Below are 26,187 nucleotides of genomic sequence, written 5' to 3'. Positions count from 1 at the left end.
TACGGCCTTGGGGGTGGAGGGGAAGGGGGAAAACACACACAAGCACTATTACTATAAAACTGTAAACAACTGCAGATTTTTTTTTTTAACTTTTATTTTTTAAAGCTAACCTTTCCACCCCTCAATATGAACAGTTTAAGTTCATATAACCAGTTTAAGTTAATATAAACTGTAGTGTCAGCCAGAATCGAGACTCTTTGAAAGCGAGCATTTTCAGCGTGCTAAAATCAGAGACCTGGGACCACCTCTCCTCCTATCAGACCACGAGGAACTGCAGTTTTTACAGTTTTATATGTCAATTAGCAAATTCACAAGCCACCTAGGCAAACACTGCTAGAAAGCAAAATAGCATTAAAGGTTTTTGTAACCATCTGTCTTCATATCAAAATTGAGTGTGTGAGAGCAACATTAGTATGTTCAACTCACTGAATGCAAGATTAGGTTGAGGCATATGCAAGAACTATTGCGATGTTTTTAAAGACAGCATCAATGTTTTCATTGTAACATTATCTTTAAATATTGCTGAACACAAGACTTTCCCTGAGGTGTAAACATCAAATAACTTGAACAGCTTTACACATCAGCCCCATTAAACAGTTTATTACAACACTACATCTACTGTAATCAAAGTGGTGCTGTGTACAGACATTATCATATGAACATTTTAACATGAACAAACTACTATAAAAACAAGCATTTACTTGACTTTTTCCAATTGCTTGCACATTATAATTGCCAAATGTATATAACCAGTAATAAAGTTGCAAAAGCTATAAGGTTTAAATCACACAGGTTTCCCTCAAATAAAACAGTTAAGCAACATAAAAAAAGTAAAAGAGCTACTGGTTACCATGTATGCAGATTTGCTTTATTCAGATCTATTCCTGTTCATTTTATCCATGAATCCTTACAGGCTCAGTTCAATCACATGAAGCAAACTGCTGGACAAGCATCTTTCCTTGAAGAACGTATCTTGTCTTGCACGCTGTTCCTCTTCCTTCAGCTGTAATGTGTCAAAATTTGTGATGTAGATTTTGCTAGTCCCCATAATACACAGAAAATTGTTGGCTTATCTATACATACACAAGTCGTGCATCTACTTCACCATAATGTAAACTAACACAAGATACCCGGAAGCAGTAGCTACTTGTTTGTGCAAGAAATTGTTTTCTAATACAGCATTAAAAATGATGTTGTTGTACAACAAAATTGAAAGAACAAGAATTCCACAGTTAGAAGTACTGAATGGTAAAGGAATAAATAGCTACTGTTCCTGTGACTGATGGAAACATTTATATAGAACATTTCCTAAAGTACGCACTCTGCAAGAATAAACGAACAAGCACGTAAGGTAATTTTGCCACAACTAGGTTTTTACATTTTTACCTGCCCACTTACAGAGGATTTAAACTGATTTGACATTTAAATAATGCACTGATTGTATAATGAAGTGGATGGCTCACAGCTCAGTAACATTTAAAAGTGCACAGAATCTGATACCAATACTTCAAAATTTTCAACCTAGTAGCAAGCAGGACAGGCTTCACATCTAAAAATACACTCTTGAAGTTTAACCACGCAAACCCGCTCTTCAAATAATAATACAACATAGATCTGCAGGTTTCCTCACCTAGTTGCCCTAGGAAAAAAACCCAAACCCTAATCCCTACTCTCAACTATTTTGGCAAATAAGGAACCACACCATTCAAAGTTAATTACGGAAAGAGTTCACAAAATACTTGGGATGGTATAATTCCATACACTGGATTTCAGTTGAATTCCATTACAAAACAATTAGCTAGCTTCATTTCATCAATAATTCACAATTTCAACATTCGATAGTTTCAAAATAATTTAAATCAAATTGTTTAAAACCCAACACATTAGATTGTTCATTTGAAAAACAGACATTTAGAGGAGCAATTTCATGAACATACATCAGTACACACAGCTGTCAAATATTCTTCGGCTTTTATAATATTCGCAAAACAGTTGGGAAAACAAAGTATTTAATTTTTGTAAAATTGACACATTTTTTCCTCCCTTCCTCAAGACGACCATTAATGATAACTTTAAAAAACGCATATAGCCAAGAGCTTAAGCTGTATACATTACAGTATGCAAGTAAATTAGTTCAAGGCTGAAGCAGCAAGTGGAATTTTTTATTTGCAGACTTCGTTCTCAAGTTATCCATGTATCAACCAGTAACTACTCTGGGTGAACTTTCTTCATCAGAGACCAAAGTTTCCACAGGTGTTAGGTACTTCTATTTTTTCAGTAGCTAAGTGACAAAGTGCTGCCTCCTACCACAAGCAGACTTATGCAGAGCTGCGGGCTAAGGTAGCGCACACAGCGGAGAATTTCAGGTTTTTAGTGGAGAAACTCAGTGTATGACAGCTGTGAGTCTGCATGTCAGAATTTGCTGCTCTCATAATACAATTGCTGTGGCAAGCATTATGGATCTTTATCACTTCTATGGCGACAGTTAACAGATCCAAAGCACCGTATATATAATTTAAAATACTAGCATAAGAAAGCTTCAGTTCCTGGGAATAATTTGCTAGATTTGTAAGGGCACTTCTGGAACTACAGGAACTTTAAGGAATGCATGATAAACTGTACTTAGGATTAGTACTTGTCAACATAGGGCTCTTAAGATGGTCTGCACCACAATAAACCTTCATTTTTATTTTATTTTTTTAAAAGCATGACCAACTAAAATCCAAAGTGGGGTAAATTTTGTTTCCAAATATTCTGCCACTATACCTGGGCAAAATCAGAACCTTTGCGGTTCCAAAGGGAAGAAATTAATCTGTATGGATTATACCTTCATCAACGGCCCTTTTCAGTATTCTACAAGCAAGTAGAATATTGAAGTAAGAAACAACTTGAAAAAAAATGAATCTGTAGTCAAGCCTTCTTTGCAATGCTGTTTGCCAACTGCCTCAAGTTCGTATGAGCTATCTGTCCCAAGCACGTATTAGGTTTGTACAATTTAACATCATACAGCAATCAGTTTCTCAGCATTTCTACTAATAAAACCCAAATTGCAGACTTCTCTGTGAAATTAATGTTAAGTTGTGGTTTAAAAGCTATGTTTTTATGCCAGAACATTTCAGAAATGAAATCCCAGAACTTAAGGGATCAAACATTTTTATACCTATGCAAGATGCAACTTGAGCATTTTCACACCCCCAACCAGACTCTTACACCAAAACCCAATAGATATCATATAAATATAAAGCATCTTGCAGTAACAACTCTGATTTTTTCCTTTAATTCCAATCATCCAAATAAGCATATGAAAGCTTTAAACAGCTTTCAGAAGTGTGAAAATTCTACAGTAATTTAAAGCTGCATGTGCATACATCTGTCAAGTTTATAAGTGTAGTTATTTATCTGATATTTTCAGACTGAATTTCAATCTCACGAAATGTTCACATTTCAGTAAAATGCATGACACATATTTATAATCATATCCTAACAGCTCCTAAGAATGAATATAATTGTCCTTTATTGTATTCTATACATAAAGCAAAAATACACAAAAGCAAAAGCCCCACAAAAAAAAAACAGCTTGAAGGCCAAAATCTGTTTTAACTTTAACTAGATCCCAGACTGTCAGACACCTTCAAGTATTGTGATGTTTTAGCTATAATACAGTGAGCAGGAATGAATTTTAAGCATGACCCTGTATTTGTCATTCTGCACGTAAATTATGTATCAGTCTCTGTCCACCATACATGTACAGATTACCTATTCTACCACCAGTAGCAACTTCTTCCACTTACTTCATTTTTCCCCTCTGTTATTAGTGTACTTACCTGTCATCTTTGATTTGATGTTGATTTTAAGTTCTACGCTAAGACTGAACAATTTCTTGTTTCTATAAATAATTTTATATGGATAGAAAGAGAACAATCCGAAGCTACAGTTTGTTTCTTTATCTGGCTTTTCCTACTGTCCCAGCCTATCTACTCACCAGAGGTAACTGATGAACAGAGGGGTGTGTTCAAAAACCAGATCTCGACTTTACAAATTAAAATGCTATGAGGTTGACAAGTATTTTTCACATTAATATATGAGGAAGACATAAAAGGTAGATCTGTCTGCCACAGGAAAATATAAAATGAAGATCTTTCCCTCTCTCTTTTTTGCATAAAGATATCTTAGTTCTCAAACCACAATGAGCAAAAGGAAAAAAAATGTTTGTTCATTCTTTGGAGAAAGCTGTATGAAACCAATGCTTTTACTTGCAAGTAAAAATTATTTGTTTCAAATATTATAATGTCTTATAGACAAGTTTCTTGAGGAACTTCTATACAGCTCAAATTTGTCAATACTACTGATTTCAGAAAAAGAAAAAAGCAGGCTGTGGGGAATAGAAAAACGTAAGTGCGTCTTAAGATACCTCAGAAGACAACAAAATTACAGCAATGTTCATTGAGGAAAAAGTCATAAGAACATAAGATTTTTTTCAGTTCACTTGCTTTTTCAAACCATCTTATCACCCTTGAGGAAATGAGACAAGATACTGAACATTAACAAACAATGTATATGCTTCTGTAAAGCCCCAGAACAGCCATAAAACAGACTTTAAGAAGCATATAGAACAAAGGCACTGCTTGTCTCCTTCGCTCTAAGGTGGATTTCAAGTATTGAATCAGATGCACAAAGTATGAGTTCTCTGATGAGTGCTAAGAAACACATGAAAAATGCCAGCCCCGCATATATGCTTCCTCGAAAAATACAAATTAAAAAAAAGAGATTAGGTAAATAATGTTCATGATAGCTCGATACTAATCGGATCTAGAATAATCCTGAACATGTACACATATAACTAGGGTCTCGAACAATGCTAACATGATTCACTTAAAGTTCAGTTATTAACTAGAAGCTTATTATAAAAACAACCTACAAAAATAGGCATTTTTCTATTATCTACAAGGTTTCTTAAAAGGCTAATTGCATACTTTGATGTTTGCTAACACAGTTACAGGACAGTTCCTACTTACACAGGCAAAATATAACGTACCTTTTTAAAACTATCAAGTAACATTTCCCCTTTTAACAACACAAAAAAAAATTACAACCATGTTAGTTCTTAAACCACTCCAAAGCTGAAACTATTTCAGAGACCTGAGAGCAGTTTCTGAAGCAGCATATGAGCCTCAAAAGTACATTAGACTAAATGATTTTGCTTACAGTGGTTTGAGAATAGAAAAATCAGAGAAAAGCCACAAAATATGGAATACAAAGTCTACATACATTATCAACTGTTACATTGTTAGTGTATTTTTTCTTTGCAATTCAGTCCAAATCCAGTTTAAATAGGAAATAATCAAACGACCCAATAACAAAAACATAAAATGAAAAACTTAACATTCAGTAGTTATAGAAATTCAGACAGATTAAGATTGGGACAATGTATCAGCTAGAAGTACATCATTGAGTATCAGATAAACTAAAAAAATCTGTCTTAAAAAAAGAATCAGGACTCATGCTGATGAAGTTACATTACTATTCTGTTTGTACACATGCATTTTGCTGTTAATCCTTCTGAATACCATTCTATTGGATTCTTAGCTTTCTGGACTATTACAAGTCAGACATTTGTCTTGTAAATCTATTGTTCTCTTTTATATCTTCTATGTGCAAAGACGTTTCAAGAAAACATTCAGGTTACAGTAATTCTGTAGAATGGATTATCAATGCATGTGAAGCCTTACTCTAGCGAAGGCACACAAGAATCTTGCGAGAATTTAATTTTAAATCATAAAGTGTACAAACAGAAGTGTAAATACCTGCTATGGTACATCTGAACTTTTTAATAGGGTTTTATAATGAATACATTTAGTAAGTTACTCCAATTTAATCCATCTCTAAGTGTAAGTAAATACAATAATACAAAGTGAATTTCACTGTATACAAAAATATTCACAATGGACCTTTAAAATCCTTCTAAACTAGGTGTAACACTTTTTTTCACTTTTTTTTTTTTTAATATGCCAGTACAGTATCACATTTATGACTGTAGGTACACACAGAAATAAGAAGTATAGGTGCCATTCATAGGGTGCAGGCACACAGGCAACTTCATGTTACCTGATAAAACACAGTAATATGGGGAGTAACTCTTCCCAGTACTGCTGATATATATATATAGTGATTGAGATTGTTAAATCTATTTATGAGTATTAATTAACGTAAAGAGCAAAACAAAAAAAAATGTATGGCAACATACATCTTGGTGAAAATGAAACATACAAACCAAAAGATCACTGTACGTTTTTATGTATGTATTTATATATATATATAAACAAAACTACAGTAAAGCCTTTCTTCATTAAGACAGAAACAAGACAAAATGTTTACAACTTAACTTGTTTAAAAAATACCAAATGTTTTCATTTACATGAGGAATACTAAATTTGTCCTTTAAACCAAATTATTAGGACCTATTTTCTTTGTGCAAGGGTATCTTACCTATGCAACTCCTCTGAAAGAACAGAAGACCCAGCACACAACAAAGTTGAAAGAAGTTGTATATACAAATCCCACCTGAACTAAGACTGAAATCTCAGTTTCATTTTTTTGAAATTGTGCTTTGGAAGTTATAAAATGCAGCAACCTAACAGTATTGGACATGCTTTCTTGGGGTGACAGGGTAGGGAATCTGTACTGGCACAGAAATTCCACATCTACATGCACAATAGTCTAAATACACAAAAATGAAAGCTATATTAATAAAGCATGTCAAGGGTAAAACAGTTGCCCTAAATTCCAGATTAACAATTTTTAGTATAGCTTGCTCAACTCCAACAGAAGTAAAAAACTCTGGAAATGCATCCATCATTCAGCTCAACGGTTACCTCCCATTAGTAACTATTGGCAAATTTCACAAATATTAATTTATGATAAAAGGGAAAAATCCAGCTCAACAAGAGCAACTTCAGTGACTTTTGTTAAATCTGTACTTTTATGTTCTGACATTTTTTCAATCAAGAACAACAGTTGCTATTTTTATGCCATTCCAGAATTATTTCTATCATTCCATTTCTGATGGCAGAAAGTGGCATTAACTACTCCCAACTTTATTTCAGCTGTCATGTTTCATCGTCCTAATTAAGCCTTTGACTCCCCTTCTCAACATCCATTACTGCTTTTTTAGAATATGAACCCAAGACAATATCCCACTTAACACTCAGTAGACTAGTGCATTTAATATCAGATTTTGTTTTCTCTGGAAGGAATCAGTGACACAAAAGCCTAGCATGGAAAAACTGACATTCAAATAATGCAAAATTATAGAAATATTTTTACTTAGGAGCAAGTTACAGTTTATGTGATTTCTAATATACTTTGCTCTGTTTAACTTCTGCAAATGAACTTCCATGAATAAATGCCATAAGCAAATCTGGAAACTACATTTGAGGGTAGACATAAGAAATGGAAGTTAGGCAGACAGACAAATCTGCTGGGTTTCTGTTTGAATGTGGATGTGGTGGGAAATTCTAAAACCGGAAAAGACTACTGCGGCAAAAATAGGTAGTTTTGTTTTGTTCTCCCCTTATTGTCAAATATAAGGAATCGTGAGCAGCTCAAATTACCACCAATCCTCAAAATCGTACATCATATAATGTGATATACATTATATACATCATATATGTATTTTAAAGCTCTCAGCAGTACACCAAAGAAAACGTTATTTATCGCGCTACTCTGTAGCTACCTAGACATTTGATGCACGCAAGACTCCAGAAACATGACATAAAAGAACATTTTAGCATGTCAACAACCAGAAAAGAACCAACCCTTGTGTTGTACATTTGTTTACTAGTCTTCAGAAAATGACTTTACTGTCAGAGAGGGGAGGGAATGAAAAAGCAGGGTGGTGGGGAAAAACCAACCATAAATCTTATTGAAGATAACACCTAAATTTAGCTAGAAGACAGAAAAGTGACTGGCTACATTTTAGAAAATAACAACCAACGTCTATCTACATTTCCTGAATTTGAGTAAAACTCACTGAAACAAAAAGAAAGAATCTACTAGTGCAAGGACGGCAGCTGTACGTACACATTCCCTACACAGACATAATCCCCACATGACATATGAAGGACTAAATGCTGCAGTCCTCACACAACTAGATTTTTTTTATTTTAGAATAGAAATGATAAATACAAACAAATTTCGCATGATCTTTTAAGATTACAAGAGAGCAGACATCAGTCTGACTTACTGCTTACTAAGAAATGGCTCGATTGCACTTCATAAAAATTACAAACATTAATACCATCTAAAATTAAAAAGAAGGCATGCCAACTGCAGAAAAGAACGACACAAATACTCCCTCCCAAGCCCAGAGTTACCTGTCATTACTTACCTGACTTCATTTCAGATGCTAAAAGGAGAAAGTAATTCAGTATGTTCTGCAGGACCATTTAAACGCAGACATTAATGGTGTAAATAATCCCAGATCTAGAGCACTTTTAGTAATTCAGTAAGAGTAAACTTAAAGAACACAAAACAAATGCTCACCTTCTTTAACGATGGCGATACTCTCTCTCTCTGTCTCGTTCTCTGTCGCGATCTCTGTCGCGATCACGATGCCTCTCTCTTTCCCGACTTCTTTCCCGATAATAGTCATCATGGCGATCTCTACTACGTGATTTGTGGCGTCTACTTTTTTCTCGTGACCTACTGTGGTCCCTCTCCCTGGATCGTTCACGTCTTCTAAAAGAAATTACTTCATTAATTTTGTTCTTCAAAACACAAGCCACTCACATGCCAATTCTGTATTCTGTTGACTAGTTAGAATTGGATCAAAAAAGCATGTGAGAGAAATATCTCCTCAGATGTGAGAGAAATAACTCTTCGCTGTGATGCAGAGATGTTTTCGTGTATAACATGGAAGATATGGAAGGTGGTGATGACTAAGACCACTTACAAATAGGTGTAATCTGCTTCATAATCAAGGAGAAGTCAGAAAGTACATTTTCAAAACAGAGGACAGCTGAGATCAGCTGGGGGAACGTACTGTGCCTCAAATGATTAAATGATTCCTACAACATGGCTGCTAACTGGGGTACTGGAAGTATGATCCAAAACCAGCTGTCTCTGTTTTTATCATTCCAAGTGAACTACGCTACTGCTACAGCATCCAAATGAAACAGAGGCTTGGTGTTTGTCTTAACTCGGAAAAGGCTGTTAAGTTGTACTAAGTAGAAGTCCATACATTTCAAATCTACTTGCTCTAAAGTTTTTAGATTGCATGATAAAGAATAACAGAAAAAATCATTCTGGCCAACCTTTTTCTCCCAACTCAAGCACACTTCTTCTGTGATAAGTGTGGAGAAAGTTTGCTCTAAGCAAAATAAAAACTGGCAACAAGTACCCTCTACATCAACTTTCAATAGCAAATTATTATCAAAATTATATACTGGACAACTTAACTGATAAAGCAAAAATCAATTTTGAAGTTTACATGCTGCAATACTACTGTGTAGAAAAGGATACTAATTAAAAACAGAGTTAAAAAACTAGTCAGATCAATTTTAAAAACAGGATTAATTAAAAGGCAGATTATTTAAGTTCAGAATCCATACTTGGTTCTTTAACACATTTCTTGTGCAGATGAGCAAATCACTAAGCTTCCCACATGACTTAGTTTCCTTCTCCTCTGTGAAGGAGTCTTGCCCTACACCTTCCCCGTCACAAAGGCAGATGGAAGAGGAAAGTTTTACCTGGATCCAGAACCATAAGACTTGGACTCAATCCCATGAAGGCAGTCTTGAAGAGAGCTAATAAGAACTTTACAACGATCGTCAGCAGATACTTTGGACTGTTTAATTAAGGAAATTGCAGTTACCAGGGTCTCTATAGCACTTCCATAGTCCCCTGAAAACAATATAAAATCACTATGAGAAAATTATACCAACCAAAACAAAAAATTGTAGCTGTAGTAACATTACCATTCAGGATGTCTTCTCTTCAATAACCATCCAGATCATTTACTGTAGGACTAAGCATTAAAATACCGTCCAGATCACTACTCAGAAAGCATTCTCAGACATCAGCTGGAGTACAGTACAAAACCAGCCGAAGATTGTTGTACAGAACTTCAGCCTCCTGAAAGCCACATCAGAAAGATGCGGCTTCAAGGCTGCAGGCTTCCTAAAAGAAAAACTATAAACTCTTTTTACCTAGGTAGAATAGAAAGCATATTAATAAAGCTTTACTAACCAGCACTGGCATCTGATACAGCTCTTGAAATGGCACTGCTTGAGATCGCCCTATTTCTATTCATGATTTCTTCAAATTCTGCTTCACTTAGAGGTGTCCTTGCAGCATCCATTTCTCTGAAAGTAATAAAACTACTATTTAAAAGATTAAGAAAACATTAAGGAGTTATCATTGCAGTTTTAACAATCCAAGTTCACAACTTTAAGCAAAGTGACAAACAGAAAAGAAAGCAGGATCTGGGTTTGGTTTGTGTTAAGGACCATGTTACAGTACAAAATCCTGAAAGCTTAAAAAAGGTAAAAAACAAACAAACAAAAAAATTATTCTTGTTCATCCCATCTATTTTGAAGATTCAGCAGCACTTGAAACTGTGCTTTACAAATATTTATCATTTTCATAAAATCCTTCAAGGTATGTGAGCAGATATTACCCCAATTGAATGGATGTAGAAATACATATATATGGATAACACAACTTTGAGCAAAACTAGGAATCTTCTTATGAAAATGATAGAATTAGAACTGTATGATACCGTTTTCCAGATTCTTAAGTAAGACCAGAGTACTATAACTTATGAAAAGCAACTATAGGCTGTCATTTTTAGAACAATATATTATCCAAATGACACTTCAACATTTTACAGCTAATTCTAGTATTTATTTCTGGTCAAGTTCAAGGTACTTCAAATATATCTACAAATTGGTCACTGTAATGAAAAAGCAATAAACAAGAATCCTTGTACTCATTACACTTTAATTATTAGCTACCTATAAATGGATTACAAAGTAAGAGAAGTTAACCTACACAAAATTGTTCTCAGAAGTTTTGCAGCATCCTATTAGCCAGTCTCTGAACGATACAGAAAATCTGAAGAAACGTGTTAAGAGATAAAAGTTGAGACTGTTAAACTGCCCCCACTGCTTGATATTTCTAAAATAGTGTTAGTTCTTCCAGTAGAAAGAAAATGCAGAATAATAAGCAATGCTATCCTCTTAAGTGCAAGAAGTGGAACAAGATCCTATAGCCAGTTTAGCATAAGAGGAAATGTCTAAAAATTCATACCTCCCTGAGTTTTGAGTATTATTTTTCGTGTGCCTCCCATAGAATGGAATATGTAATTTTTCTCTTATGGGCATGTTATTTCCAGTGAAACGCCTATGATATATAATTAATGACAATTTAAATAGTTATGGATGATAGTTTTAACATTACTAATGAAAATACTGGACAGTAAGTTATTCTGTCCTATCCCCACTCCTTCCCTCCCCAGCCATGTATCAACTGCAGACAACTTAGATTTTGTCCATCAAAAAAAACAACCAACCACCTTATCTTTATTATATTTCAGGCAATTAAGCCAAATGCTTGAATTTCTACAGTTTCTGTATTAACATAATATGTACGAATGCTTGTGGGTTTTCTTAAAACTTTGTGCTCATATGTAAAAGAAAGAATCAAAGCAAAGTGCCTGTGCAGAGAACATTTTAGGTAAGGGAAGTCTCTCTCAATAGCAGTAAAATCACAATTGAAAAATCCACATGTAACTACGCAGAAGGTATCTTTCTTACAATTTATCCCAAGATGATCTAAGCAATACAAATATGGTGAAAATTAAGAAACAGCAGTCAGACATAGATGCTTGAAAGCACAGATGAAAAAGACATTTCAAATGATGTGAAACACTTGACAAGTCAAGTCAGAGAGACTCAGAAACCCTGTCCAAGATAGGATTAACCACAGAAAAGGCCACTGCTACAACCACAGCAAGATTGTACCAAATTACCAGAAGGGGCTTAACAGGAAAGGAAGATAAAAGTCTTGCAGTAAATTCCCACCTGTTTTTTGAGACAAAGACTAACTTTGAATTGAATCCTTAAGGAAAGAGACAAGCAGAGCTACTAAAAGATGAAAATGGTATGGCACCATACTCAACAAATGCACATATTCAAGGAGGAGAACTCCAAAGTATGCTAAGATGACAGCTTGCAAAGCAAGACGGCAAAGGAACAAGTGAGAATTTTGACTTAAGACAGAAGCACAACCACAAGCTACTGATACGAAGTGATATAATAAGTTAACACGTAGTACACATGGAATAATGACACTGCCAAATACAAACAGTGAAGACAAACAGTTCAAAGCTGAAAATGGAAAGTAAGATTACTAGTGTTGCATTTTAGGATTTTCTTACTGCTACAAACATATTTCTTAGAGTTATTTCACTGAGAAGTGAACGGGGCAAATCTGAAGACTGATTAGATCCCTTCGTTTTTTTTTCTTACTTTTAACTAACATTTGCTTTAAAAAGAAAGATCAAACGTGTCCTACAAGGCATAAAATCTGCTACAAAGCACATTACACCAAAAGCACTCACCTTCCAGGTGGCCCATAGTCACCTCTGTCATATGGTGGAGGTCGGCCATACGGATCTGTTGGAGGTGGGCCACGGCTGTCTGAAGTAGGTATGCCACTATTGGCAGGTGGGGGGAAGAAAGCTGGATTCACGTGTGGTGCAGGCGGTGGAGCACCTGGAGGTGGCCCAGGGAGATGTGGAGGAGGAGCAAGAGTCAGGGGCGGCCCAAGAGGCCCAGGTGGACGAGGGGGAAATGGACCCGGAGGTGGAGGTGGACCCTGCTGAGGTGGTGGCGGACCTGGTGGTGGCCCGTAGCCTGGAACTGGTGGTGGAGGGCCTGGAGGAAGGGGCCCGAGCGGAGGCTGACCAAAAGGCTGTCCTGGAAACAGAACTGGTGGTGGTGGACGGTCACCACGATTAGGAGGTCCAGCTAAAGGAGGTGGGAGGACCTGACCAGGAGGTGGAGGGCCTGGTGGGCCTGGTGGACCAGGAGGACCTAACGGTGGACGTGGGGGAGTTTGTCCAGCTAAAAAAAAAGAAAAAAAGAAAAACGTTAATACAAAGAAATAAGAGTTAGTGAAATAACTTTTTGTTCTCAAACAAAAAACCCTCACTGAACAATTTGCAACTTGTGCAAGACACGCATATCTTGCACTTTGGGGTCCAGTAGCTTAGTAAATTTATAATTACTTCATTATGAATGTCTAAAGAGAATGTTAATAACATGAAAACAGATGAAAAAAATCATGTAATCAGTTGCTATTGCTATCAAAAAAAAAAACAAATCTTACAAAAAAATAAAAAAAATATTGCACCATACTTACACCTACAGCTTGCCTTTCATATGGGGCATAAGATACAATGTTTATTAAAAATACGTGAAAAGCTATATTGGAGAACATTTACTACATTCCTACATTTACCGTACCTACTTTCAGGTCCTCATTAGTGTTTTTTCAACCCATGTCCCTTCGACTGCTAGTAGGAAATCCACTACAGAATGATGTCTATTTAAAAAACAGTGAAGCTGAAATGAGAACTTCACTGTAATTAATGCAAGCCTGATGTTTGGCATTCTATGTGCCTGCTAACTGACCTGTCACTGGGCACAAATCAAAGCTAAATTCTTGTCTTGTGCGAATTCGTAATGTAATGAAGAACACGGTTATTGCCTTGATTTTTGTAATTCCCAAATAACTACACTGCTTTAATAGAAGGAAACAGAAATGAAACCAAAACCCCACATATTAATTATTTTACCTGGGAAAGGTGGTGGTGGCCCTCCTGGCCCTGCTGGTCCAGGGAATCTGTCTCCACCTGGAATGGCACCAGGAAAACGGCCTCGCCCTCTGTTACTAGGTGGGAATGCTGCTCGCGAGCTTCCTCCTGGAGGCCCAGCTTTACCTTCCCCTGACATCTGGCCAGACTGTGTGGCTGCGATGGAAAAGCAAAATTGTAATTATGTAAGTCAAAATAGGTTAAAGCTTTCCAATTCTCAGCCCAAAGTTTTATGTAGCACTGAAGTAAAACTTCATGAGCACCACCTTGTTCCTCTGTACCCAAGAAAATAAGGGGCCAGGGTGGAGAGGGAAAAAGTGCTTTGCTAAAATATGGCAGTGTTCCAGTATCCCCATACAAATGGAACAGCAACTGGGGAGACTGGCAGTCCTTGCTTTAATGCAGCCCAAGGCCACACACTGGACTAGAAACCACAAGACAAGGTGCTGTAGTGAAAGCACAACACACAATCTCTTCTCCACCCGATCATAGCGCAACTTATCCAGACGTGAGAACTTAATCTCATCTGCCTATGAATGTCAAATTTCTAAATGCTCTCATGGTTTTTTTTTTTGTTTGCTTTCAGTTAAATTCACAAGAAGGAATTCAGAAACCTTCTCCAATGGTAAGACAAAAGTTTTACAAAGCTGCAATCTTCTTCCAATAAGTGTGATCTCCTGCTACAACCACAGACCTTCAATATATTGATTTTTTTAGAGGATCTTTTTTTAACAAAGCTGCAAATTCATTTACATAAGTATTTTATAGCTATTTTAAGCTGCGCAGAAATTATCAGATGCTGAAAAAATGCAGTACAGCTTTTGGAATAAACTTCTATTTTTCCAACACAGCACACAAGAAAGACTTACTTTTCCTTGACTGCATTTCAAACTGACTCAAAAATTGTTTATTACATGGAGTTACAACTGGATTCTGCCCATGCAATTCTCTTTTAGGCAGCAAGTCCATCAGCTTTTTGGAGGATGCTTCTGATCCCACACCCACAAGGGCAAACCTGAAAGGAAGAAAAAAGGTTACACTGCATTTTTTCCATTCCTTGGATACCCTAAAGCCTCATGAAAAAAAAGTTTAACAGAGTAAGCAAAAGGACACCTGAAAACCAAATACAGAAACTCTTTCACAGATCTTAGCCCAGTTTTAAAGACAGATAAAGTAACTCATTCTAAGACATATATGAAGAACCACAGTGCAAGTACAACACGTGGCAAAATAGAGTGTGGTAGAGTATCAACACACTATATATGAATGAATATGATCAAGTTATTATCAAGAATTCACTGCATTCTCATTACTACTGCCATCAGTACTAAGGAGAGACAAAGGCAGTCATGCATGGAAGATCAGACTGCCAGTGAAAAATCATCTCAAGCACTCACTTTCAACAGTTAATAGAAAATCAAGCATCTAAAAATGACTCAGTAATGGGGATAAGGGGAAATTGTATTTACATTATGAAGAACAACATCATCACTACCACACTAACTGAAACTTAGGAAAAGAGTCTTCATGAACATCACCAATAAAATGTAACTTACTAAACAGTAAGACACATAATACTGCCATAAAATGTACATCTGGAATTTTAATCATTAGTATTAAATTATAAACCCAACCATCACTGGATATCAATAAACAAAGGTAATCAGTTTACATACTGACAGTTATGAAAAATCAGAACTCTTCCCGATGCCCATCCTCCCCAACACCAGTTCATTTAAAGAAAAAGGAAGTGACAAGTTCTTACCCTTTAGACTGGCCATTAGCACGATTTTCAAAAAATTTTATCTCCAAAATATCATTTACCCCCAATGAATGAACTGCTTCAGTTAAGTCTTCATCTGTTGTCCACTGAAAAATATATTTTAAACATTCAGTTATGAAAACTTATCTATAACACCATGAAAAGGACAACCAAGTTTTACATGTTTTTATTTTTTTGTGCAAGCTGTCAAGAGGAATACTTTATTCAGGTTGCCAATATTTACTGACTCTTACAGAGCAGTCATTGACATTTTAAAATTATCAGAAAGTTAGTTTTAGAAGTGCACACTTCCTCATATGCTATGTTGCCCCAGTCCCACCACACAGTGTACCAGCTACAGTACGCCAAAAAACATTTATATCTGACTAACTTTGCTGAAAGCACTTTTTCAAGAGTATCAGGCTTAAACTGAACTATTTTCAACCCAAACGATCCTATGATTGATTCTGTTTTAATAACTGTTACATTTTTGGACATCCAGTCCATTTTTTTCTCCCATCAATTCTATCTCCAAACTTAAAAGTCCATTTTTAACACCCTATTATTAAACTGATGCTCTTTAAGACAGCTTTGATTAGTGAGAGCCTAGATACTATTTGCACAGAAGTAGCAAGATTTACAAATAAGAGATGGAAAAACCAGCACAAAACCTATGGTTAGTAACAACTGTTTTCACTTCAACCTACTTGCTCTAATTTCCTGTTAGTTACTATGTAATATTCCACAATTCCACGGGTATTCAAGGATGTGTAACACATTAAAACACATTAATACTCATAGTTTTCTTCCTACTTCTGTAACTCCATCACCTCTTTAAATTTGGCATGGAAACTGCAAAGCAGGCTTTCAAGATTCTCAACTACTTATCTGACCTCCCTCAAATCAAGGCTTCTTTTAAAACTTTAATAAATTACTTTGCTGAAATCTAAACACAAATGAAACAAATACACTGTATGCTCAAATGAGCAAATGTGCTTGTGGTAACTCCATTTGTGAAGCCAAACAATGAGTAATAGGTACAAATAACAGTACATTGGCCGATCTACTTCAGAAATCATGACATTTGACTTGGATGAGTTCGGCTGATTCCGTTCATGTATTTTAGAGCAGTACAACTGTTAAGTCAATTACTCCCTTACTTAACTATTAGCTTCTGAAATTAGGATGCTGTAAAATTAATGAAGAACACCGAAGTATCCACAAAGCATTCTTTTTCAAGCTTAGCACTAGTAAAAATTTCATTGGAAGGGAAAAAAACCCGAATGAAAATTTTGCATGCGTGGACTTTGGTAGAACCGGATTTCAGGTAAAGAGAGATAAACTCCAGTTAATTTAGCTACTGACCAGCTACTTGCACTCTGATTAAGAGCAATTGATTTTAAAATACTTTAATGCTGACAAAAGTAATTGTCTTAAGGGCAACTGCAGTTCAGTGAGTTACTGTTACTCCCAAGACTGCAGAAATAAGCCTCAAGGCAAACGTGAAAACAGCTTTGTTGCAAGAGTCACTGATCTGGAAATAGTAAGTGGGAAAAGGCAAAAAGTATTTTCAAGAAAATCCCAGAGAATCTCAGTTTCTTTTAAAACTAAAAACTTTAGAAAGGGATTACTTAAAAACAGGTTTGTTTGGTAGCCGTAAAGCATCTCCAAGCATAAGATATTTGATAGTTTAAGCTTGTTCGCTTTCGTTCAGTTTTCTGAAAAGATGGTGGTACCACAAATATCCCTTCATAGCACTTAGAACAACAGAGAAAACTTTAAAGGTGATATTTACTGAAAATTTAATCCATTTTTAGACATCAAGACAGCTCCAGGCAGGCTCACTAAATTGCAGGTAAAAAAAGAAAAAAACACTTTCTTCACTGCACTTCTAATATTTCATACAACAATTCTTAAATGAAAAAAATCTTTACAAAGAATTACGCTCACAATTTTCAAATTGCTGGCTTCACCTGAATAGTAATAAGGTACTTACCCAAGTCAGATTTCCAATGTACAAGGCAATTCTCTTTCCAGTATACGTATAGACAACATTTGGTGCAGCTCCTTTACCTACGTCATCTCCAACTGATGGTGGGAGAGAATCCATATAATCACGATCTTCTGGGGCATCTCCATTATTTGCAGACGGAGAAATTACATCATCATACAAATCAATCTGATCATGTCCACCATATTCAGCTTCCTAAAACACAAAAAGCACCTAATTTTTTTTAACATTCTTAAAACTTAATCTAAACAAAATACTCTGACAACATTCCACAGACACAGTTAGTTTGACCCAACACCTTTACAACATCATCCACATCCATTTTCATCCCCATGAAAATATATCAAATTCTTATGACTTCTAATGGATTCTAAACCACCAACAACCAAAAAAAACAACAAATACCACCTCCAACTAGTGTTTGGCACTGCAATGCTTTCAAACCTGTAATATAAACAGAAAACCCAAAAGGCAAGAGCCCTGCTCCCAGAATTACAGATATCAGCAAGTACAAGCAATGTGAAAAGTTCCACCAATTTTTTTTTATCACAACATTTGGTAGAATGAACAGACCAACCTCCAAAAGGACCAAACTGATAAACTCTGTATTTCAGATTTCTACTGCACTCCTAACTTCATTTTTATCTCCTCGTTCACAGAGAGGCCAGAAAGGGCCAGAATTCTATTTTATTTCATTAAATTTAATAAACCCTTGGGTTTGCGCGTATTAAACATTTATTTATTCACGGGCTACAGAGGGACTATTCTACAGCATCAAGGCTGCCTCCAGAACATTTTGGTTGAGAAAATTATCATGGGGTTTTGGAGTGAATCGCTCCCTTCTCCCTTGAGTCGGTACAGTTTACAGCACGGTTCTGTCCAAGTGAACCAGACTCCTTCCAGAGGGAATGGAAATGTGAGTTTCTTTCCAAAAGCTCCATGTCCTGTGCTCGGCAACTTCATACTACCTGCTAAATGCAAACATACGGGTCAAAATCAACCAGCGGTCCCTCAGATATATTGAATTGTAAGCATGGAAGGAATATTTGGTCCAAAAGACCAGACTAAATTTAGCCTGAGACAGACCATGAAAACAGCGCATTACGAAGGTGGAGGGCCCTGAGCACCAACTACCTCAGTCTGCTGATGCGCTACTAGCAGGACATACTGCTTTTTACTATAGAGGCAGCTGTACTCTCATCACAGAAGATGGACAAGTAAGAGAAGAGTAAAAGAGAATCTTCTTAACAGAAATATGCAAAACAATTTTAAAACAGTCAGAGTAAACTTCAACAGTGGGACTGCTTAATTCCGAACAGGAATGAATAGGTGTTGTAGATTTGCATTAAGGAATTATTTTTCAAAGACTTCTCGTGATACTTTCCATTTGTCATCTTATACAATGTCATTCATCATGCTCATCATATACTGGAGCAAGTCCAGAGGAGGGCCACAAGGATGCTCAGCGGGCTGGAGCACCTCTCCTGTGGGAACAGGCTGAGGCAGCTGGGGTTGTTCAGCCTGGAGAAGGGAAGGCTCTGGGGAGACCTTAGAGCGGCCTTCCAGTACCCAAAGAGGGCCTGCAGGAAAGCTGGGGAGGGACTCTTTGTCAGGGGGTGTAGTGACAGGACAAGGGAGAATGGCTTTAAACTAAAAAAGGGTAGGGTTAGATTAGATAAAAGGAAGAAATTCTTTGCTATGAGGGTAGTGAGGTACTGGCACAGGTTTAGCAGTGTTTAATGTTAGCCTTCAAAGCTTATATAGTGACTTTTGAAAGTTGTTCTGCCATATGCAAAGGTTGTGCTTCAAACGGCTGCAGAGAGCTCCTGGACTCTTCCACACTGATCCAGAACAGAAACTGCTTCACCGAGTTTTGATATTGGAGATATTTCAGGGGCTGCTATCTTGTGAATGTGCATCCAGAAACTCACATAACCATCTTAGATAGAATAGCTCCGGATACCAGCTATGGTGATCGGAGAGAATCAACTCGGATTTCACAGAAAACAGGCTGCAAAGACAGCGATCTTAGTTGAAAACTTCCTACATTCACGATCATCATCAGATGATCAGCTCTCTTGAAAGCATACAAACATTCATTATCAGCTGCTACTCTTGCCAAGAGGATATCACTACAATAAACAAAACCAGATACGCAAAGTTTTGGTGTCATCAGTCAAGCAGTTTTGATCCTCAGTAAACTGCACGGGCCACACATACCCTGAACTTCAGCAGAAAATTCATGTCTTTTAAGGTAAGTTTATTATGGCCACATTAAGTAAGAGTTTCGTATTTTCACTGAGTCTGCCCCAGCCCTCTGTCAGTTTGATTCCTCCTATCATCACAATTAATGAAAGGAGGTTCAAAGAACCGCCTGGGACAGGCTGGAACACGGTATCTGACGGGGAGATTACGGCTGATGTCACAAGGCAGTTAAGGAAATCCTCTACTGAACGTGGAGTAATCCTAGCCATTTGTGTGGGGGTGATGGCTTCAGGGAAGTAGAATTTAGTCCCGGTAGACAGATCCAAACAAGCAGCCACCGGTGTTACGGCAGACGTACACCAACCTCTCTCTCTGAGAAGGCTGAGCTCAGCATTGCCAAAGTACCTACCAGAGCAGTTAGCAGTCCACAGCTCTGCTGCACGTCCTCAGCAGCAAGAAACTCCTCTGAAATGGATCAAGTTTCTATTAGATAGGCTTTCGGATCACCATCAAAGGTGAGAGAATTACCTGGGCACTGCGAGTTGAATGCAATCTTTTTTGTCAGGTTGTCTGACAGCATCAGTGCCCTGATTTAACTCAATGAAGACCCAGCAGCAAACCTGATGCTGCTCACTACAATCTCTCCTCGCATCACACTGGTTTTGCAGCCAGCATGGAACCCACTCAGTTAGCAGCCAGTCAACAAGGCACGCGGTTAGACGATCGAGTGATCTGAGTCAGCAACTGCAGGTGTAGATAGAAGAGGCACGAGATGGCTCAACGGCTGTTACACAAGATCCAAAAACCCCTTCCTCCTTCAGAGGCAGACCATGGAAACTCACCCCAACACGCTCTTCTCTCCTAGATGCAGATGAGTAAGAAAGAATACAGGAAGCCTTGCTCAAGTAGCTGAGGCTGGAGAAGTAAATGTGCCACCCATATCATGGGCTGGCTTCGACACCACCTGACTTCCGCAGTTAAGAGAAGAGCAAGCACGAGAAGAAATGATTTCTGCTCAGTTACAGCCATTCACAATCCTGCAGATAAACACGCTAAGAAACAGGCTGCTGTCTGAAACATCAGATCATTTGCTCTGCAAAATCAGGACTGGAATTCCCCGTTCAGTGCTATTCGAGTGGGACTGGGTGAACAAAAAGGGCACTGGAAAGACACACCGTCAAAAACTCAGACTAGCTGTTACACTACCAGTTACTCTTCCCCTCCCCGGTATTTTACGTTTTAATTACGCTTGCAGTGTTTTGCAATATTCAGAAACGAAAGACAAACACATGGAACATCACGGTCATCTGCAGAAGGGACAAATTACGCGTTAATTCTTTTTGAAACTCGGCAGCCACACTCTGAGTTGCAGCAGAGAACTGGTCTCTTTCTCCCTTTACCCAAGGCTGTTTTGGAAAATGCTGCTTTATTTTTTGGGGGTATCATTTCTCTGAACAGTACATGCATCTCTGAGATTTGCTTCTTCCCTCTGTTCAATTTGGGAGTCAAATGCTAAATTACATCCCCAAGGCGACAGAAGTGACAACATTTCATGAAAATAATCACTATATTTTCTGAAAAAAGCACTCAGCTAATAAAAAGCAAGTTATCCATCTTCTCCATTACTACTTTTTCCAATTCAAAATTATAATGCACGTAGTCAAAAACTCTAAATACACGTTAGCAACCGCATTTTAAAAAACAGCGGTAGTCCTAAAAAAAAAAATCACAAGGAATAGGCAGAAATCCTTCTGGTTCTGATTAGCGCCTGAACGCAGAAACTGGAAGTCTAACAGAACAGCAAGCCCTCGGTGTTTCGGAAAGACGACACTGTCTGTGGCAGGAACATCTATGATGGGGACAAGTTTGTTGGGCCATACGATTCCCATTTAGTCTACGGACCCAACCACTCTCAGCTTTTATTATGTATTAGACAAAATAGTTTTTTCTTTTGCTGTTCTAGACAACGAGGCAAGAGAGTAACATGTTCCTAGGGCTCTGCAGCCACGGAGGCTTTCAGCCTCTCAGCTGCTTACTCCATCTAAACCGCTTTTATTAGCCAGCTACAAAATACAAAGTCAAAACTCTTTCGTTTCTCATTTGTTAGTATTTAATTATCAAACTAGAACTCTTCAAGGCATGTTTAGATAAATCCACAATGTAACTATGCTTATCAGAGTATAAACAAAGCAAGCCTTTCTTCCACAGCAAGAGATCTTTCTGATCAAGCAGATGATGTAACAGTAAAACAGAGATATATGCTGCTTAAGCTGGCAGTAAATAACGTGTGTTTTTTAAATAGTTTAATTATGTGTGTATTCATACGTATTCCTGGGAAAAAGCCTGGGAAAAGCAAAGCTGATCAGAGCATCAGGGATGCTCACTACCTCAGTATCGTGCGCCGATACTCCGCACTTTTGAGCACAAAAACACACCCTAACGTTTGCCAAAGCACCCCTAATCTTTCTGAGGTCTTCCGCCATCAAGAAGGTGCCAGCTTCAGCCATTTGTGTGCCAATAACGCAGCTCTCACGTGCAGCACGGATGTGTACCGTGTCTGGTGAGATGGCCAAAGTGAAAGGTGCCATGCAATTCCTGTTTCTTATGGGTCACCAGCTACGCGTGCAGGGAGTCCTGCATTTCTGAAGCTTGCCTCAGCACAAGATCCTACACTTAGTATGAAGGACTGCTGGACGGAGAAGCCAGCTTCAAAGAAGAAAATAAAAAATTAGTCCAGTAAATTATCCAAAAAAAGGAAATACAATTTTAAAAAAAAGTTAAACGCAATTGGTGGGAGCCAAACTGAGTAAAGCTGTAAGCACAAGGACAAGATGATGATGAACAATATGTTAATGAAAGGGTGAGAGGCACCCAGCCACACAGTTCTGATGAGCTCCAGATGGGATGGAAAGAAGAGCTCTCACTGAACAGCTCTGACTTCAAGTCAAGTCAGCCAGCTCTTTGCAACCTACAGCTGGTTGCAAGCCAGTCCTCAGCTTTCATTCAGTTCAGCCAGCTTGTAACCCCGTGGTCTGTGGTCTTTATTTCACCCTTCTAACCTGTGGTTCATTTAGTGCTAATCGGGTGGAACATCTTCCTGCCTCCTGGACAAAGGCATTAAGAATATCCCTGAGGAGCCCCAAGGATGAGCACCTCGAGGCCTGGAACGGGACAGAGCAACGAAGGGAAGCTCATCAAGCCACGAGCCCTAAAAGATCTCCTTACTACAGACACAACCAAAAGTTTTGTCCTGGCTTTGTTATAAATACAGTTCTACCGTCTACAGAAGACCAAAGAACTGACGAATTATATTTTCAGTCCCTGCTACAGACAAAACTCGTGGAAAGGGTCCCTGCAGCCCAACTCAAACGATTATTGAGTAAGTGAACCACAGAATTCAAGAACAACAGTTGATTGTTTTACATATCAAGCAAACCTTCCTTACAAGCACGACATCCCATAAGATGCCCGCTACCCAAGTTACCACCAAGTCGCCATCGTTTTCTCCCTACAGCATATTTGTCAACTGTCATTTTCACCCCTGCACAGCTATGCTGAACCACGGCTTCCGTGTCATCAATTTAAGCTGTCAGCTTCAAATCAGAAGCCATGAACAGAAGTTTCAAGAGGGCCTATCACGACGACTTCAGAATTAAAGGTAGTAACACCGTAGGCAGTAACAACCGGCTTTTGTTCGTACTTTTCAGAAGGAAATGGGGAAGTGCAGAGGTGTCAATCTCCCCCGGTACAACTTTCTATTTTAATGTAATACAGTTCAACCGAGCAGGTCGTGAGACAACATCAACGTCTCAAAAATCAAACTTGGAAGAGAATAAACAGCAAGTTTTTTACAAAAATGAAACAAAAGAGCCAAGCTGAGAAAAAACGGGCACTAGTCCCTTCTCACCCCTACGTTCTACTCTGCACGACTCGCAAACCAAGGAAGCATCAGCTTGCAGAAATGCAGCCCTAGCAGGGTAGCAACTGGGGTGAACACGGTGAAAAGAGCAAAAGGAACCCCTCACAGCAGGAAGAAGCTAAACTACCACAAGACTGTCTTCATCTGCGCCATCAGCCTTCAGGTGGTATCAAAACCAACCAGCACTGAGTAGACCAGGACCGAGGTACACAGAGAAACCAATCCCCGCCAGTTTTGCTCTGGCACTATGTGTGTGCACTACGTTTACAGCCATAAACTGTTCTTCTTCGAGGGCTTCTGTATACATGAACAAAACACTACCGGATTCAAATCAGTTTTTCAGGTAAACTTGATTCGTTATCAGTATTTCACCTGGAACTGATCAAAACAAAGCCAAAATTAATACAGAAGCTGATGGGATGTACTCTTATGCTAAATGGCATTTGTGCTAAGGTACACCCCCACTTAAATTCCTTTAACGGGTCTTCAGCTGCAAGGGAGAAACTTTCACATGTAGACAAGGAGCACATTGGTCCTCTCTATCCTCTGCTCACCTGGCACAGCATTCCTTTACGGTATGCCTTTAGGAGATTACTCATCTTCTGAATTAATTTACCGATAAATACTGAAAGAAATAAAGTTTCCTGAGACAGTTTTAAGTTGTTAGCACGACTAACTTTGAATTCCATAACCTATTATCTGTCTCCCAGTTCTCTGCAGGGCGGGCAGGCATTGTGCGCCACTCGGTGAGCCCGGTAAACCCGTGAAAGCGGAGCTGTGCTCGGTTACTGGCGTTCTAGGTCAGGATCTATGCAATCTGGGGCGACACAAGCTCGGGAAGCGCAAGATTCACAAGCAGGCCAGATGGCACGCCAAACCAAAGCGAACAGCGGATTTCGGTGGGAAAGAGGAGGGGTCAAAAAAGAACTGGAAAAGTCGGCAACTTGTAACCCACGGAAGTTCTGCGCGGGTTCCTCATCAAAATAAATCTCCTCTTACGAAGAGCTGAGTTTTTCTTTTTTTTTTTTTTTTAAGTAAAGAACAACGAGAGTGAAAAATATATAAGTAAATAAAGCAGAGGACAGTTTCTTTCCCCTGCGCTGCAGAATAAAGCTGCAACTCGTCGGGCCTCCCCCGCAGCGAGCGGCCGGGAAGCTGCTGCTTTCGCTCCGTCTGCGAACAATGGCAGCAGCCCTGCCCCGCCGCCACCGCCGGGCGGGAGCCGCGCTGCCCGCCGCCACCGGGGGGCCAGGGGAACGGCACCGGGGAGGGGACGGGAGGGAAGAGTGAATGGGGGGGGGAGGGGAGGGAAGGGAGGGAAAGGGGAGGGAGGGAAAGGGAAGGCGGGAGGGGAAGGGAGGGAAGGCGGGAGGGAAGGCGCTCGCTGGCGGCACCGCGGCCTCTCCCGCTCCGTGCCCACCGGGAAGCTGCCCCCAGCGGCCGGGCCCGCTCCGCCGCCCTCTTCCCTTCCCTTCCCTTCCCTTCCCTTCCCTTCCCTTCCCTTCCCTTCCCTTCCCTTCCCCACCGGGCCCCGCTCCCCCCGTCCCTTCCCGTCCCGTCCCGTCCCCTCCGGTGCCGGTGCCGCCCCCGCCCCCCTCCCGGTGCGTGCCCGGCGGAACAATGGCGGCGGGGAGGCCCGGCCGGGCCCTGCCGCCGCGCTGGGGGCCCTGCAGGCGGCGAAGGCGGGCCGTGCGGGGCCGTGCGGGGCCGTTCCGTGCGGCCCGGCCCGTACCTGGTTGAACTCCTCGCCCACATCGGCGTAGATGTCGATGTGGTCCACGCCGTCCGCCATGATCCCGCCCGGCCGCGCCTCGGGGCCGCCGCCAGCCGCGCCCGGCTCCGCCGCCGCCGCCGCCGCCGGGAGGGGGAGGGGCCGCGGCGTCACTTCCGCGCCACGGCCGCCCGCTTCCGTCCCCCCCCCTCCGCGGCGGGGGTCGCTGCCTTCCCCGCCCTCCCCCGCCCGCCACCCGCCGCCATGTTAGGCCGCGGGCTGAGGCGCGAGGCCCGCCCCGTGTCCGCCGTGAGGCGGCGGTTGGGGTGTGGGGGTCTGCGTTAAGCCCCAGGTGATACCAAAGCCAGGGAGCAGCCCCTCACGTGTAATCCACAACGCTCTTAATGTTCTACGCAGTAGATAACGTTCTGTGTTGTACATTATGTTGCATATCCAAAAAAGAACAACAACAAAAAAACACACACCCGCCTTCTCTACCTTCTGACCTGACAAAATAGTTTTTTTTTTTTTTTTTTCAGACTGAATGAAAATAATGTAAAGAGATCACTGGAAGGAATAAAAATGTTGAGTGCTGTTTACAAGTTGATTCATAGAATCATAGAACCATGGAATCATAGAATGGCTCCAGTTGGAAGCAACCTTAAAGCCCACCCAGTTCCAGCCCCCTGCCATGGGCAGGGAC

The 26,187-nt window shown here is 39.5% G+C and overlaps 1 protein-coding gene across 8 annotated transcripts; it reads right to left on the bottom strand.

Moving 5' to 3' along the window:
- Positions 1-572: 572 nt before the first annotated feature.
- Positions 573-25,645, bottom strand: CPSF6 (cleavage and polyadenylation specific factor 6). Of its 8 annotated transcripts, none has more exons than XM_035544296.2 (12): positions 25,506-25,645; positions 17,635-17,844; positions 15,642-15,745; positions 14,746-14,891; positions 13,859-14,032; positions 12,620-13,124; positions 11,308-11,400; positions 11,050-11,112; positions 10,246-10,361; positions 9,747-9,900; positions 8,542-8,736; positions 573-1,003 (listed from the first exon to the last, which is right to left on the bottom strand). In XM_035544296.2, exons 1-11 carry the CDS (start codon positions 25,563-25,565, stop codon positions 8,547-8,549), a joined length of 1,815 nt encoding a protein of 604 aa, XP_035400189.1. In that variant the 5' UTR covers positions 25,566-25,645; the 3' UTR covers positions 573-1,003; positions 8,542-8,546. The 8 variants fall into 8 exon arrangements, with proteins under 8 accessions (XP_035400189.1, XP_035400190.1, XP_035400191.1 ...); XM_035544297.2 differs by having other exon boundaries at positions 8,542-8,733; XM_035544298.2 differs by lacking the exon at positions 11,050-11,112.
- Between the last annotated feature and the right edge of the window lie 542 nt (positions 25,646-26,187).

Source organism: Cygnus atratus, chromosome 1 (assembly GCF_013377495.2).
Source record: "Cygnus atratus isolate AKBS03 ecotype Queensland, Australia chromosome 1, CAtr_DNAZoo_HiC_assembly, whole genome shotgun sequence".
Taxonomy (NCBI): Eukaryota; Metazoa; Chordata; class Aves; order Anseriformes; family Anatidae; genus Cygnus; species Cygnus atratus.
The sequence above is the reverse complement of the archived record's forward strand: the minus strand, read 5'-3'. Positions and strand labels throughout refer to the sequence as shown.

What these genes read in the sequence shown, in the direction of transcription:
- CPSF6 (XM_035544296.2), bottom strand. Translation starts at nt 25,565, where the DNA reads ATGGCGGACGGCGTGGACCACATCGACATCTACGCCGATGTGGGCGAG. An exon ending in TGAAATGCAGTCAAGGAAAA is followed by an intron (nt 14,033 to 14,745) that starts GTAAGTCTTTCT and finishes TTTCCATCGCAG; the next exon opens with CCACACAGTCTGGCCAGATG. An exon ending in AATACTCAAAACTCAGGGAG is followed by an intron (nt 11,113 to 11,307) that starts GTATGAATTTTT and finishes ACGTTTCTTCAG; the next exon opens with ATTTTCTGTATCGTTCAGAG.